This window comes from Bolinopsis microptera, chromosome 13 (assembly GCF_026151205.1).
Source record: "Bolinopsis microptera isolate Bmic1 chromosome 13, MBARI_Bmic_1.0, whole genome shotgun sequence".
In the NCBI taxonomy this organism is placed as follows: Eukaryota; Metazoa; Ctenophora; class Tentaculata; order Lobata; family Bolinopsidae; genus Bolinopsis; species Bolinopsis microptera.
The window spans coordinates 14,065,689-14,082,760 of NC_087084.1; the positions used below are offsets into that span (position 1 = coordinate 14,065,689).

The following is a 17,072-nucleotide window of genomic DNA, read 5'->3' on the forward strand; positions in this document are numbered from 1 at the left end:
AGATAGAAGAGAGAGTTACAGCTAATTCTGGTATCAGACTTAGAGACGGGGTGGCTGTATCTGAGGTAAATTTAGCAGCACTCACTAACATTCGGCAAAAAATAATATCACTTAGCCACACTAGTAACACTTAGCGACACTTTGCGACGCTTAGCAACGCTTTGCGACGCAACGCTTAGCGACATTTTTCACTTAGTAAAACCTTGTGTTGACTAGCGAGAAAAAGTATGAAGCTTAGCGATATCAAGTAAACCTTCATCCAAGTGATGGTCGTGCACACGTCCACAAAAGTAAAAACCATCTTACATTAAAGACAGTGCGTTTTAAAAGATGCTGCATAATACATAGCAGAGTATTCATTATGCATTGTTTGTATTTTGTACGATTTTTATATTTTTTCTATGATTGATGTAAATAAAATTTGTAAGGCGTTAGTGCCAAGTTTACTTCTGGTGATCTCCCCAAACAAACAAACAAAAAAAACAAACGTATAAAAATGAATAGTGCATTATATTAATGCTTTTCATGCAAACATTATATATAATGTACCTTTCAGGTAGAATATCTGGAGGGAAGGTTGCTACGTTACGTAGCTGAAGAAGCTTGTGACATGGCTAATGCATGGCATGCCTTGGGAACTTGGGCCTACGACATCAGCAAGAAGTCTCTAGATCAGATACAGCTTGCTAGAGGTGAGCTGTCTTTAAAAATATATTTCCAACAAATTCAACTTTCCAACAAATTCCACTTTCCAACTCTTTCTTTTTTGCTGGTTTTTTGGCATGTAATGGCTATATCTTAACTCAAGACCTATGTCTGGTGTTGCACCTCAATCCAGTTCTATGTATACAGCAATAGCAGCAAATCTGGGGAAACTTTGAAATACACCAATTTGAAGCATTTAACCCCTTCTTAAAAATCACAGATTATGAATTTTAGTAATCTGAATATTTGTTTGTTTGTTTGTTTGTTTATAGAACCCGTCCCCAATCTCGTATCGGAAAATGACTAAACTCAGGTCTGAGTGTGAATACGGGTGGTACCTGCAAGAGTGTTCATTAAGCATTTAGAGTTCTGTAAAACTGCAGTTACAATTGTGCTAGAGTATTTTTAGTATATACGATTGGTATCAGATATATATCCCTACATGCTTCCAAAATTTGTAAAGCCGTAGTACATACATATCACATTACACCGGAGCCTACACAGTGCAATCTCCTCCAGTCGATCTGCGCCGCATATGTTTATATAATTATAAGCGCGCGGCGCAGACTGGAGGAAACCACACTCTGCAAGTTCGATCCAGTGCAATGCTACATGTACGTACTACGGCTTCATCTCCAACTTTCTGCACAATGTACTGGAATGTTTTGAAGGAAAAGAAAGAACAAAAAAAAGTGATATATATAAATAAAATCAGCGATTTAATGTTAGCCTTAGGAGGGTAACTTTAATTCCCTGGTTTCTAAAATCAGCTTTTTAAAAAAAATAATAAAGTATGTAACGTCGATACCAAACCGATTATTGAGCGATAATAACTGAGTAGTTGATTCCTGGGTTGCGGAGTCATTCAGATGTTCCAGTTTTCGAATGTGGTTCTTGTTCAGTTCTTGACCAGAAGTGTCTAATGAAGTAAGTCAGACAAGCAAACTCTTCCTTAAATGCTGATATAAGTCGTCTCAATCCCAGAAATTATGAAGATGACCCAGTGTAAAAGTGCAAAAATCGGCCGAAAATAACAAAGACTAAAAACAGTTAAAAAGTGACAGGATTCAAACACAAGGAAAATTAATAACTTAGAGCGTAATAAGGAATATCTCCAAACGGAGTTTTCTGAGAGGGTGAGAGGTTCTTTAATTAGAGCTAATGAATAAATGAGACCCACTAAAGGTACTAAATTAACCGGACTGCTAGCAAGGAATCGAGAATAACTGTAGATTGGAATAAAAATAAAAGCGGAATAAATTTTAAGATCAATCTGAATATTTACATAGGTCCAAAAATGCCATAGCTTCATGATAGTGCAAAGAAAAAAATCTCAAAACATTTTGGTGCTGAGTTAGGTGGTTAAGTAGTCGAAAAATGGCTGATTTGTTAGTGGACATTTTTTTCATACCTCTAACACCCAAACCCTTACAACAGTGAAGATATAAGTACTACAGTTAAAATTGATGGTCATTATTGAACAAAAATGGTTCATTGACACATAGTTGAAGAAAGAAATTAAAAAAGTTAATAAATGTGGTCTGTGGAGTGGTATATATATGTTTATGTTATAGTGTATGCGTGCGCGCGCGCGCGCGTACTTAACCATCTGTAGACCAACATATTTAGTTTATGCTTAATTTCTTTATATATCATGTCACCACTAGAGTGCCCAATACTTTTAGTGAAGGTCTGATGTAAAACGGTTAACCACCAACTGTGGTATATCAAAAAAACCCATATGTGTATGCGTGCGCGCGCGCGCACACTTAACCACCTGGTATGGCACAGCATTGAGTTATCACCATAATTCCAAAAACAGAAGACACTATCCAGGTGCCCAAAACTTTTGGTTATGGTCCCGATACCATAAAACCTTAGATGTGGCCTCAATGTGGTTAAAACATGTTTATTTTGGACCTTCGGTCAACAGAAGCCACCACAAATTAACCATTATTCAGCAACCCCCGAACTTTTGGTGCCTTATTTGTTTTGATATTTGATTATGAGAGATAGCTGAAGGATAATAAGTGATTTTAAAGATAATGCAACAGAATGTGTGGCCGTATGGCGGTTAAAACTTCCAAAAACACTGATTTAGGCCAATTTTAGACCTTTATTAACCATGATGGACGCAACACAGGACTCAGCAATGTTTCTGTGCATATAAATGAGCTGGTAGTTATATCTAGATAATGCAGCATGGCCAGCTATAGCTTTACAAAGCTAATATGTGCTCTAAAAATGGTTAATTAGCGCAAATATAGGGTATTTTAGAGACATTTTAACCACCTTAGCTGCACATTGATCGAAATGCATGAACTTCGAGTCAATTATGCATTTGCAAACAAATATACACTCAATCGGATAGCAAACCATTATCTGAAGTTCATATTGTGGTTAATTTTCACTTTAATAGATGCCTTGTTCAACAGCCTAGCAAGTCATATAGCCCTTTTAACCACTTTTATGACAACATTTCTTGATAACTTTTATCAAAACCCTTCAAATGTCCTTTGTTGACCAGAAAAAGTTGACTAAAATCATTAATATTGTTTTGATTGGTGGTTAACAAAATATTTTGACGTTTTAACCATCTTTTTAGCACTTTTTACGAATATTAACCACCTAAAATTAACCATACTATTGAATTGCACATCTGTGATGAAAAATTATCATCCATGTGCAAATGAACAACCACCACTATACATCTATAACCAGAGCAATATTTATTGCTCATCGTTCATCTTCCATTTAACCACCATTAGGACCACAAAATGCCCCCAATGAGGGTTTTAAGCTTTTGTAATCATTGCACCATGGGATGATCTCAATATAATGACTACTCAGTTCATAATATCATATCTCAAAATGGTGGTTAACCCTAAAACTGGTATTTTAACCACCATAGTGGCCACATAGAGAATTTATTAACCTCAATTATTCAACATAACTGTACTGCAGTGTTTTGTGCACCAGAAAAACATCACCCCAACATTGAGATTAACCACAATAAGCTGCAATATCATGTTGAAGTCGACATACACAAATTGTGTGAAAAAAGTCAATGTCCACCAAGTTTCCCCAGATTTGCTGCTATTGCTGTATACTCAAAATGCTATGATTAGTGTTATTGTAATTGTATAATTCCAGTTGAGACGATGTTGCCGGAAGAGAAGTTAGTGGTAGAAGAGCTTGCTGGTAACCACTGTGATCCTGTATGGAACCTTATACTAGGTTAGATCATTTTAGAATAATTATAGGGGCCCCAGGGTACTGACTTACTGACAGTACAGAAATAGAGATTTCTTAAAAACTATATTTTAAGAAATAATATTTAAGAAATAAATAAAAGATATTCAATGCCCACACGAAAAGATTGTAAAACCGCCTGATTACAGTATAGAAGAGACGAATGAAAGATAGCATGGATGCTCTATTAATCAACTAATTGACTAATTAAACTGATTAACTAATTAACTAATTAACAGGAGCGGTGATGCGGCAGAGCTGTGACGGACTAAACGAGCGTATATCCACTACAGCCCCCGATCTCCCTAAAGACACTGTGTCCCAACTATGCGATGTGTATATTCGTGTCAGCAGCAGACTTTACCACAATTATAGGTTTACTGTTAGTTATGTAGGGTTAGTTTTCAAGTGAGCTACCTGACATCATCATAGCGATATTTCTGGTAGACCAATCTCTGATTTCACCAAAACTATTTATTCAAGTTCAGGCCGCTAAATGTAGAATATCTCGAGCATATACGCAATGGGATACTTCCAGGAGTGTCAAAATTCGAATGCGTATAATAATTGCTACAACGAAGGTTTTGTTCGGAGAAAATAGTGAAATATTGAACATTATTGAAGCTCACACATTTGTCCCACTCAGAATAGCGGTAAAGAGTTACTGCAGATACCTGCATCTATCAGCGGGTGAAAGAGACTGCAACACCAGAGTGGACAAAGTGGACAAGACCACCCACAGGGAACTGCAGACCACTCTGAGATTAATGAAACTCATGACGTCACATGACGTTGCTTTACACGATCTGGTGAGTTGATGACGTCAGTCATCTGGTGAGTTGATGACGTCAGTCATCTGGTTAGTTGATGACGTCAGTCATCTGGTGAGTTGATGACGTCAGTCATCTGGTGAGTTGATGACGTCAGTCATCTGGTGAGTTGATGACGTCAGTCATCTGGTTAGTTGATGACGTCAGTCATCTGGTTAGTTGATGACGTCAGTCATCTGGTGAGTTGATGACGTCAGTCATCTGGTGAGTTGATGACGTCAGTCATCTGGTTAGTTGATGACGTCAGTCATCTGGTGAGTTGATGACGTCAGTAATCTGGTTAGTTGATGACGTCAGTCATCTGGTGAGTTGATGACGTCAGTCATCTGGTTAGTTGATGACGTCAGTCATCTGGTGAGTTGATGACGTCAGTCATCTGGTGAGTTGATGACGTCAGTAATCTGGTTAGTTGATGACGTCAGTCATCTGGTGAGTTGATGACGTCAGTCATCTGGTTAGTTGATGACGTCAGTCATCTGGTGAGTTGATGACGTCAGTAATCTGGTGAGTTGATGACGTCAGTAATCTGGTTAGTTGATGACGTCAGTCATCTGGTTAGTTGATGACGTCAGTCATCTGGTTAGTTGATGACGTCAGTCATCTGGTGAGTTGATGACGTCAGTCATCTGGTTAGTTGATGACGTCAGTCATCTGGTTAGTTGATGACGTCAGTCATCTGGTTAGTTGATGACGTCAGTCATCTGGTGAGTTGATGACGTCAGTCATCTGGTGAGTTGATGACGTCAGTCATCTGGTTAGTTGATGACGTCAGTCATCTGGTGAGTTGATGACGTCAGTCATCTGGTGAGTTGATGACGTCAGTCATCTGGTTAGTTGATGACGTCATGGGTTAAGTCTTACTTGTGATAATTTTCTGGGCTTCGGATATCAACTTTTACGTGATGGAACACACAATTTGCGAATCCAACAACTTTTTTATAACATTTTGAAAGAAGCTGAAAGATTATGTTTGAGTGGTCGGTTGTAACCCAGAACTCGTTTCTAGATAGAGGATATATCCCGGACTCCGGCATTACAATGGTACAAAGTTACCCCTCAGTTACTGTCACGTATAGGACACAGCAACCCTAGCGTCAGAAGTAAGTGTCACTAGCTTCTTAGTTATCAAGTCATTAATTGAGTGTTTGTCCGGGACGGGGTTTTCACTTTTTAATATTGCTGCACTGGCCGATGACTTTTTATCCAAATGACTAAATCATAATTATTTAGATGTATATTTTAATGATTTTATTAATATTACAGTTTACTGAGTATTTTCTAGGTAACTAGCTTAACCCCAGTGTCCCCCCCCCCAGTGTCCCCCACCCAGTGTCCCCCCCCCCAGTGTCCCCCCCAGTGTCCCCCACCCAGTGTCCCCCCCAGTGTCCCCCCCAGTGTCCCACCCCCAGTGTCCCCCCCCCCCAGTGTCCCCCCCCAGTGTCCCCCCCCAGTGTCCCCCCCCAGTGTCCCACCCCCAGTGTCCCCCCCCAGTGTCCCCCACCCAGTGTCCCCCCCCCAGTGTCCCCCCCAGTGTCCCCCACCCAGTGTCCCCCCCAGTGTCCCCCCCCAGTGTCCCCCCCCCCCCAGTGTCCCACCCCCAGTGTCCCCCCCCAGTGTCCCCCCCAGTGTCCCACCCCCAGTGTCCCCCCCCCAGTGTCCCCCCCAGTGTCCCCCCTTTTAAGTTTAACCCTTATTTCTATCCAGACGCCCTGCTGACTATCCTGTGTAGTGTAGCTAGACAGTATCCTCACAAACTGGTGTACAATTGTGTAGAGAAATGCTCTCCCTCTTCCCTCATCGATAACGAACAAAACAAGGTATTTCACTTTCTCTTTATTCATTCAATTTCAAATTTCACTTTCACATCCAATTTCTTTTTTTGTCTAATGTCTTGACGCGAGTTTGACTCCCTCTCTTCAGAGTGACCTAGCGGATATGATAGAGGGTATAGATCTGGAGGAGGAAGATGAAGTGTGTAACGGGGATATTGAGCCTGAAAAGAACGCTGAAAATGAGCACTCCGATGTAAGATGCTTTGTATGGTGGATATTTTACACTTTTGTATTGCCGTCTGCAGTACTGGCTTAATAATAATGTTTGTGGAAGGACTTTGGGTGAAATTCATTTCAGTTTTCTGCAATATTTTGTATTATATCAGCTGGACTGTGATGGCCCCCCCCCCCCTCCCACTGTGATATATCTGTGATATATCTGTGATATGTCTGTGATATCTGTGATATCTGTGATATATCAGTGATTATTATCACCTAGCTACTTTTTCAGCTGTTTGACTCGGGTTATCAGATGATATACAACACGTTACTACAGCACAGTGAGGATATTGTAACTGATGTTCAGGTATCTCTTATTATAACATGTCCTGAGGGACATCACCAAAGTGTTATCAGAAATGTGTTCAATTGACCCTTTAAATCATATCTAAGTTTATTGTAATGATAAATAGCTCATTCCAGTCATAAGTCATTAAACATGCTATACATTCATTTTGAATGCTCCAAAATCAGTAATAACAACTTACCTTTAAATCTAGAAAGTCCGTTCATTTATTTTCTCTAACCCCTGTTTCGTGTTTAGATAATAGTTCACGAGTTACGGAGGATTAACCTACTAAGAGCTGAGTTATGGGCCGGGGTACTCGGTCACAGATACACTGATATTACCAGGTACTTGTTATGAGCTTTCACTTTCACTTTCACTTTCACTTTCACTTTCACTTTCACTTTAAAACAAATGGATTTAAATGAACTGACTGAATTTGATTGTTTTATCCGTGTATAAAATGTATCATCCCACAGAAAGTTTAACCAGCTAGCTATTGAGATAAAGCGAGTTAACTCAAACCTGACCTTATCTGCTGAAGAGAAGCATAACATAGCCGCTGCCAAACAACAGGTCAGTTTGTAAAAATTAGCAGGCCCAACCAACTACCAAGTGTGAATACCGTGAGGCCCTCTTTTTTCATTATCAGAGATCTCAACCGCCAATTCTAAATGTTTTCAATATCGAGCGTTTTACTTGAGATTGAATGTGGGACTCCGGTGTTAATTTGCTGCTTCTAATAATATATAAACTAATTATATGCCCATGTGATGTTCGGTCGACTAGATTCCCAAAGTTTTGGATTATAAGAATCAGATATCATTATCAGGCCCTTATCTGGGATTAGCTTTGATCAGAAAATAGTTGCATATTTTATAAACAAAACTTCATGCAGGCGCTGCTGAAACCCCTTGTGGTGATGTTGAAACGGGTTATAAAGATAACGAATCAGCCGGGCGAAACTAAGTATGAAGTTGACTTCCAGAACAAGTTTGGTGACAAGATACACAAAGCCATGGAAAACTTAGAAACTTGTGTCGACTTGAAGAATCCTACAAGGTAACGAAATTTACATCCAAATTAATCTACTTGCCCGCTGATGACTGATAACATCTATTTATATCCCAAGTATCAACCAACAACATTATCACGTGACAAACCTAGAAAAGAACCTGACCTATTGCTGAAACCTCCCAACATATCTCCAGCTGGTAACTAGGTTACTAGCTGGTAACTAGGTTACTAGCTGGTAACTAGGTTACTAGCTGGTAACTAGGTTACTAACTGGTAACTAGGTTACTAGCTGGTAACTAGGTTACTAGCTGGTAACTAGGTTACTAGCTGGTAACTAGGTTACTAGCTGGTAACTAGGTTACTAGCTGGTAACTAGGTTACTAGCTGGTAACTAGGTTACTAGCTGGTAACTAGGTTACTAGCTGGTAACTAGGTTACTAGCTGGTAACTAGGTTACTAGCTGGTAACTAGGTTACTAGCTGGTAACTAGGTTACTAGCTGGTAACTAGGTTACTAGCTGGTAACTAGGTTACTAGCTGGTAACTAGGTTACTAGCTGGTAACTAGGTCACTAGCTGGTAACTAGGTTACTAGCTGGTAACTAGGTTACTAGCTGGTAACTAGGTTACTAGCTGGTAACTAGGTCACTAGCTGGTAACTAGGTTACTAGCTGGTAACTAGGTTACTAGCTGGTAACTAGGTTACTAGCTGGTAACTAGGTTACTAGCTGGTAACTAGGTTACTAGCTGGTAACTAGGTTACTAGCTGGTAACTAGGTCACTAGCTGGTAACTAGGTTACTAGCTGGTAACTAGGTTACTAGCTGGTAACTAGCTGGTAACTAGGTTACTAGCTGGTAACTAGGTTACTAGCTGGTAACTAGGTAACTCCTCCAACAGGTGCTGGAGTAAGTTTGAAGAACTTCACCACGAACTTCAGGATTACATTAAAGGGAACCTGATGCACACCCTCAATGACATCTCCCCCCGTTTAGCGCAACTAACTCGGCTCAGTACTCCACTTCCAGGGACTAGTCACGATTACCGGTACTTTTACTTTGGAGTTATTTTATAAGTTTTTTTATTAGTTATTTTATTATTGCGTAATTAAATAACTGTAGAAGTACCATCATTTATTTAAGCTCTAAATTATTATTAATGTGTATGTTTTATAATGTCTGCAGAGTTTCACGCCCCTATCTCTTGTTTCAGAGCCAGTGGGCACGTGACTATAGAGTCATTCCACAAGGAAGTTCACGTGCTTCCGACCAAGACTAAACCTAAGAAGATAGGAATTCTAGGGAGTGATGGGAGAAAGTAAGTTTTATATTTATTACTTACAACAATATTTTACTGGTTCGTTATTAGTTAAGACGATCTGTCAGTTGTGTAAAGTGAAAGTGAAAGTGAAACCTCGTTATCTCCCTAGGTACACGTACCTGTTCAAAGGGCTAGAAGACCTGCGTCTTGACGAGCGAGTTATGCAGCTACTAGGGGTGTGTAACGTGATGTTCAGCAGCCGGGGATGTAGCCAGTACTCAGTTACTCAGTACAGTGTTACCCCGCTCGGTCCTAGATCTGGTACGTGATTCTTCCTTTCTTTCTTTATTTGTTTATTTGTTCATTTGTTTGTTTATTTGTATGTTTATTTGTTTGTTTGTTTATTCATTAGTTTTAGCTGCAGTACTAATCTGACGACCCTGAAAACTTCACCCTCACAAAACCCGCAGGTTTGATCCAGTGGGTCAGCTCAGGATCTCCTCTCTTCTCACTCTACAAAAGGTGGCAACAAAGAGAATCTCTGAAGAACAATCCAGACCAACCTCCTGCTGTTCTCAACTGCTCCGAGATATTCCACTCCAAGGTTAGTGGGAGCAAATAAAAGTTGTCTTACTGTGGTTGTGATATTGGTAGAGGCATTTATAAAAAGTAAAAGTGAAACAGAGCTGTTTTATTGGAGAATGAGAATAAAAAAGCATAGTTTATCAGAAAGTAAACCTCCCTCACCAGGTACACGCAGTGATGAGTAAGCAGAACCTGAACGAGAAGCTACCCAGATCAGAGTGGCCCTCAGAAGTGTTGTTAGAGGTTCTGAAGCAGCTCACTACTGAAACACCTTCGGATCTTCTCTCCAAGGAACTGTGGTATGGAAAATGGGCTCGTATTTTAGGCGTTTAAAATGTTTTACCGTATAGTAGCAAGTAGTAATATGTATTTTAACTTGAAAACATGTCTTTCGCATCGCAATTTACAAAAACTCTCGCGTGTGACATAATATCAGCTAAATTATGACGTCACCAGATAACTCACGACGTCATCAACTTGTGACGTCATCAATGCCAGGTGTTCGAGCACGTCCCCAACTCACTGGTGGAACACAGTTCAAAGATTCACACACTCGTCAGCTGCTATGAGTATCATTGGTTTTGTTATAGGCCTGGGAGACAGACATCTGGATAATATCTTGGTAAGGAGGAGGGGGCCGGGGGGGATGATAGTTCTGACTAATATTTTACACCTTTCTGGGTTTTGTTACGTTTTCAGGTGAAAAAATTGTACATTTACCGACATTTAATTAGCAACATCTAGTCTATTAACTATTAACTATCTATACTTTAATTTCCGTATACATTCCACCCTTATCTCGTTGTAAACGTTACCCTCCCCCGCAGGTTGATTTCCAGAAGGGAGACATAGTCCACATTGACTACAACGTGTGTTTCGAGAAAGGGCGGGGGCTGCGTGTGCCTGAGAGGGTGCCTTGTAGACTCACCTCTAACATTACACAGGCTTTCGGGCCTGCTGGAGTTGAGGGTAAGTCTCGTGACGACACGTGACCTTCACGTGAAGAGTCACTTCTCTATAATATTGGTAGATCCTGAATATCCCCGGACCAATGACATGGTGGAAGGTTTATTTCCCAATATACCCAACACTACTGCTGAAGTAATCAGTTCTCTCCCAGGAACGTTCAGGATAGCATGTGAGACTATAATGTCAGTTATGAGGTCTAACAGGGAAGTGATACTGGCACTACTGGACGCTTTTGTGTACGATCCTCTCATAGAGTGGACAAGTGCTAATGATGAGGGTAAGTCTGTCTGTCTGTCTGTCTGTCTGTCTGTCTGTCTGTCTGTCTGTCTGTCTGTCTGTCTGTCTGTCTGTCTGTCTGTCTGTCTGTCTGTCTGTCTGTCTGTCTGTCTGTCTGTCTGTCTGTCTGTCTGACCTCTACCTTTAACAGGTGTATTTGCTGAAGTAGTAAAGGACGCTAACAGCGCTAGTAGGAAGGAACTAGAAATGAACTCACTCTACTCTCTCTTATCTTGTAGAGTTGTTGAAATGAACGTTCCTCTGAAGAACAACAAGCTAGCTTTCATAGGTACTTCATAGTCAGTACTTCATAGGTACTTCATAGTGGTTTCAGTTAAAGTTGGTCTCTCAGATTACTGCAAGACTCGTTAAAAAATTGGTATTTGAATCTTGATCGTAACAATAACATTGAAAACATGTACTATGTAGCCTCATCAACCAAGTTCCTATTATAGTAGTGTCACGTGTCACGTCACCACTAAGTCACGTGACCACCTCTAAAAACACTAACCCCCACCTTTAACAGGAGCAATGGACGCCATCTCCAAGTCTCTGCACAGTTTCTCGGAGGTTCTAGCAAAGTTCGCCCCACAAGAGGTAGCCACGGGTAACATTATTGATAGACAGAGACTTCTGTGTGATGTTAAGAGTGATTCTGAACATTCGCTCTGGCAACTACAGGAGAGGTAGGTGTTGTGATGTAATAACACGTGGTATGGTGTGACGTAATAACACGTCAAGTCACGTGGTGTGACGTCATGTCACGTGGTGTGACGTCATGTCACGTGGTGTGACGTCATGTCACGTGGTGTGACGTAATAACACGTGGTGTCACGTCATGTCACGTGGTAACTAGTTATTTAATTCTGGATTGGGATGTATCATGGGACATTCTGACTTGCATAAAAAACTGAAACTATAACCACTTAATTTTGTACTTTTAACCATTTTGACTGTTGAACTCTTATCTTTTAAATTTGAAAAAGAAAAAAACATTTTTCATAGCTGGTTGTATAAACTCAAAACATATAGTAACAAAACACGTATAGTAACATTAAAGGCAAATACATCTTATTCTTGTCCGTCGGGGCAGTTGAGGAATCCCTTAACCATGTTGAATACCATCTGGAGCATTGGGTTGTCGAAAGGAAGGCTGTCCATCCCGCAGATAAATCCTTTGACCATCTCGATGATAGTGTCCATGAAGCTCCGCTCCTCCAGCTCCACGGGGCTAGCCATGCTCATGGCGAAGAAGGCAGCGAACAATACGGCGAAGAACTTCATTTTGAGAGGGGTTTGTTGAATCGGCTTGATTACTGAAGATGAGAAAACTATTTGATGAGTTGTTGGAGATCGGAGGATGGTTTATATAGTGCGGATGTGAGAAAATTGACGCGATGGTCTTATATTGATTGTTGGTGTTAAAGATGATACTTCTTTTGTTTGAAAAGATTGTGCTGTTCCCGTCTATTCAAATTGATTTAGCGAGTTTTCTGGTAGTGATTCAAATCTAGCTGTTTTTTAGCACCGTGTCGATCGTTAACAAAACATCTGGTGCGTTGTTAGATTTATCACGTTGACGTTGTCTAGGTACTGATTTAATAGGTTTCCTAAATTTAAACTAAGTTCCTACCGACCATATTATGGTATGATGAAACGAGGAAAGAAAAGTATTAGTATTACAATTCACAGAACAGACTATAGTACTCTGCAAGTGTGTATCTCAATATTTCACTATTATGTACATGTAGGTAGTAGGTACGAATCTCAATATTTCACTATCATAAATGTACATGTAGGTACAAATCTCAATAGTTCACTATTACATAGGTACAAGTAAGTAAGAAGCTCAATATTTCACTATTACATAGGTACGAAGCTCTATATTTCACTATTACATAGGTACGAAGCTCAATATTTCACTATTACATAAGTACGAAGCTCAATATTTCACTATTACATAGGTACGAAGCTCAGGCAGCCCACAACTCCTCTCACGCGGCCCTAAACGGTAAACTGGTCACTGCAGCTGACATGTACAAAACACAGCAGAACAAGTTCAGGGCTATACTGGAGTTTATTGAGGGTTAGTACTTAGTATTTACTTTAACTCAGGTATCAGTTCGATATTTCTTTAGTTTATGGAGACTTTTTGATGTTAAACTCTTTGATCCACAAGTCTATAAAATTCCGATATCAACAACCAAACTTAACATAACTTCAAATTGAATGCTTTCAATCCTTTAATATGTATATAAAAAGCTATTGACTTTCAAACAACAAATAACCAAATGATCTGCCCACCCTAGGTAACGTGCTGGACACTCTGATCACGAGACTAAGCAACATGTCCCAGCCCAGCTCATCTCCCTCCTACCTCCCCGCCCTGGACTTCCTCACTACTTCCGGACAAACTGAACTCGTCAGCCAGACCGAGCAGATTGATGCGGACATCAACGCTTCTCTTGCTTCGCGTGAGTTACAATTTATATCACGTGTTGTGACGTCATAGCACGTGGGCCTTCTCAAGAGTTTCACGTGGTCACTACCCCTCATGAAAGCTTCACATGACAGCAAGTTTCCTCGCTAAGGAAAGGAGATATCGTCTTGACGATCAGTCTAAACCTCATCTCCCCAGGTCGGGCCGCTACAATCACCTCAGTACGAGCCCTCAAACCGTACGGCTCCATAGTGTCCTTCTTCCAGCGACACTTCGTCAACCAGCATCCTGGTTCTTTCTGGGCGGACTGGTTGGAGCGAGTGACTCTGCAACCCTCCGCGCTGCACTGTGATGATATCTGCGCGCAGTGCGAGATTGCGGCTCTTAAGATCAGGTCAGTCAGTTTGCAAAGTTTTCATACAAATAAAATATTAAAATAAATTAGAGATAGTAGTTTAAAGTTTCACTCAACGTAATTATGGTAACCACGGTAACACTTGGTGTATTTCGCAGGACGGTTCCAAGCGAGAACTCGCACAAGGTTGAGGAACACATCCAGGAACATTCCAACACTCTGAAGATCAGACTACACAACTGTATCGAACAGCAGACCAAGGTTAATCAATTTACTTGTTTTCGTGTCCCCTGATCCTACAGATTCTACGTATAGTATATTGTCATATTTGGTCACTTCAGCATGTTATTATTATACGCAACTGATCGGGCCCCCTTCCATCTAAATAATCCTCCCTTCTTCCCACCTCTCCTACACTCACTGACTCCCTGTCTTCAGATACCAGGAACACCTAATTTGTCAGCATTAGAAGCTGCACTGTTGGAGGAGGACACTGTTTCTGTTACATCTGCCATTACAGCCAGTCTTATCGAAATCACAGGTTAGTTACATATTATGATATTGTAACTAACCCGCTCTGTGTATTTATTATATTCTCTCTATTATTTTGTTATCTGAGTTAGATTTATTGTTTTATAATTTAACCATGGTAACTTTTTCTCAGAAACATGGGTAACCATGGAAACGAGCGTTAACGAGTCCTCAGCCAGTCTTGGTTCACTGAACACAGTAACTGGACAGTGGTTCTTGGACGAGTTTGTTAGCTCCAGTAAACTAGCCGCCGCTCAGGTAAGAGGGGAAATCACGTGCTTTTTTGGTCACGTTGTAGCACACTAAGTGTACCTAGCTGCTCGAACTTAGTGGTAGGTTTTACAAAAGAAAATTTGGGGTTTTGTGGAAGAAGATGAAATGTAAGAACGTACTAAAATGGTAATCCACAGAACTGATCTCTAAAAACTAAATCGTGACTCGTGAATCTAAAACTTGTGAGGAATGGTCATGTGACATGAAAGTGGAATGCGTTTGGGAGTGAGCAGACTAATGGTGACAAACTATTTCAACAAGGTGAACTAAATAGGAAAATTAGAAATGGGATGGTGTGTCACGTGACAAATAAAATAGGCCTGATAGGATGGCTAATTAATTGAGTGAAGCTTATTGGTCGAAGTTAAATGCGTCTACAGAACTTTATGAAAGGTATGAAACTCGATGCTGGGAAATGTGAACTTATACGATTTGAGGTGCTAAATTGGGCCTAATTTGGACCAAATATGGGCGTGGCTGCCCCGCGGGCACTGTTCAGCGGTTGGGGTCCGGGACCCCCTCAAAAGTTTGGTCACCGGTCCTAGTTTGTTGGTCAACTGCTATCTCGAAACCCCTCCCTTAAGGGGGCCGGGGGGTCTTCATCAAAATATGATATCTACCAGCTGCTTTTGGTCCCATAGAAAAATATTGTTCCTAGCCGAAATTATCGCCGGTCTAAGGTCAGCGCTTTAAATGTGTAATTGTATTGCGCGAGCGATTTTCAATCGCAAATTCTGAAAACTTTTGAGATAGGCGACCAAAAGCAGCTGGTAGATATCACTCCCCTCTACCAGAAACAGCTATAAAGTCAATTTTGAGAGAATTTTGATGAAGACCCCGTGCCGGCCCCCTTAAGAAAAGTTTTGGTAGCACGGTATAATAAAATTAGAAGCATATTTTGATATTTTCGATCCCCATTGAATTGCTGGCCACCAGCAAGTCACGAAATTAAGTGAGGTATGTATTACTAGCTAAAAGTGATGAAGAATAATCTAATCTTCCTAAAGTGTTTTGCATATTACCACAATTTACTAATCGTTTTAATGTAGTATTCCTCTAATGAGTTGTACAGCATCTAATTGCACCTAATTGCATCTAATTGTACTTAATTGGGGCATAAAACATTACCATGCAATGAGTATACTAGTACATAGAATATTTAGAATATTTTGGTGGTGACTGAATATATTACAGTTTACACTCATCAGAATTATTCAATGTTTCTTTTCTCTTTCCTTCTTACTTTTTTATCCTTACTTGAGCTGAAATACTGTGAAGTAATGTTGCTTGAACCATCATAATATGTTGCGACTTGTGCTTATTAATTTCTAAGCTCAGAGTAAGAGGTCACGAATGTAAAATAGACGACATTTTTGCGTTCGAATTTGGATTGACTCAAAAGTCAGTTTCTACCAGCTTTCACTTTCACTGGCTGACTCAGATTTAATAGGGCTATTGCTTGTTGTAGTTAGATAGATTATATTGATGCTTTTCATACAAACAAGTTAAACCAAATTCTTTAAGTCATGTATCCTGGGTTTGGACAGGATATGCCTGCGTAAAATACTTCCATTGCGTTACATTACATAATTCTCAATAAATGTAATAGATTTGTAGTGTTGTAATTAGTTTAAAAACTATATGTTATAGGTCTGTCTACATTTCCTATCATTTCTTTGTTTGTCCTCCATTTTTGTTAATATTTTTGTTTGTTCTCAAATTTTTGTTGGTATCAGGTTCGGGTGCTTATTTTTTGCGCAAATTTTGTCTTTTGAGTTTCTGATATCAAACTTTTATCCAAAATAATAGAGCACTAATAAACACTACTAAAACTTTACCCACTCAACTGTAGACTGTTATCCCAGTGGTATTGAAAGTTATGAAGCTTTTGAAAGCCCTGATCCTCTTCTACCTCACCTACGGGGAGGTTACCTGCTCTACCAAACCACAGATCAGGAATTTGGAGGAGTGCAGTTATACTGTGGAATGTGATGTATTGCTTGCGGAGGAAAATACGCGTGGTTGTAATGACATGAGGAAGATTGGTTCTGTAAAAATAACTACACTAGGTATTGAACAGGAGCTCTGTGAACAGAGAAGGGTAGATGAGGAAAAGGAGAAAGCTCACATTTGGAATGTTATCTTGCTAACAAATGGGGTTACATCATTATTCATTATCCATGTGAAAGTAGTGTTAGAAATAGCAATGTACGGTGTGATTGACAAGTATGGGGGTGTGTCATGA

General features: G+C 40.1%; 1 protein-coding gene across 1 annotated transcript in view; it reads left to right on the plus strand.

The window, feature by feature from the left end:
* LOC134824814 (serine/threonine-protein kinase SMG1-like) overlaps nt 1–17,072 on the plus strand; it is a 52,052-nt gene extending 34,980 nt beyond the window's left edge. Inside the window, exons 31-59 of the mRNA XM_063836789.1 lie at nt 1–65; nt 557–692; nt 3,859–3,942; nt 4,197–4,332; nt 4,604–4,766; nt 5,794–5,887; nt 6,492–6,604; nt 6,708–6,812; nt 7,071–7,145; nt 7,383–7,471; nt 7,604–7,700; nt 8,023–8,186; nt 9,039–9,185; nt 9,351–9,455; nt 9,568–9,719; nt 9,869–10,002; nt 10,149–10,282; nt 10,482–10,605; nt 10,811–10,952; nt 11,104–11,229; nt 11,380–11,517; nt 11,755–11,914; nt 13,193–13,314; nt 13,538–13,702; nt 13,867–14,062; nt 14,182–14,284; nt 14,462–14,564; nt 14,688–14,812; nt 16,680–17,072. Coding sequence (XP_063692859.1) covers nt 1–65; nt 557–692; nt 3,859–3,942; nt 4,197–4,332; nt 4,604–4,766; nt 5,794–5,887; nt 6,492–6,604; nt 6,708–6,812; nt 7,071–7,145; nt 7,383–7,471; nt 7,604–7,700; nt 8,023–8,186; nt 9,039–9,185; nt 9,351–9,455; nt 9,568–9,719; nt 9,869–10,002; nt 10,149–10,282; nt 10,482–10,605; nt 10,811–10,952; nt 11,104–11,229; nt 11,380–11,517; nt 11,755–11,914; nt 13,193–13,314; nt 13,538–13,702; nt 13,867–14,062; nt 14,182–14,284; nt 14,462–14,564; nt 14,688–14,812; nt 16,680–17,072 — 3,890 coding nt within the window. The remainder of the gene's footprint in view (nt 66–556; nt 693–3,858; nt 3,943–4,196; nt 4,333–4,603; nt 4,767–5,793; nt 5,888–6,491; nt 6,605–6,707; nt 6,813–7,070; nt 7,146–7,382; nt 7,472–7,603; nt 7,701–8,022; nt 8,187–9,038; nt 9,186–9,350; nt 9,456–9,567; nt 9,720–9,868; nt 10,003–10,148; nt 10,283–10,481; nt 10,606–10,810; nt 10,953–11,103; nt 11,230–11,379; nt 11,518–11,754; nt 11,915–13,192; nt 13,315–13,537; nt 13,703–13,866; nt 14,063–14,181; nt 14,285–14,461; nt 14,565–14,687; nt 14,813–16,679) is intronic.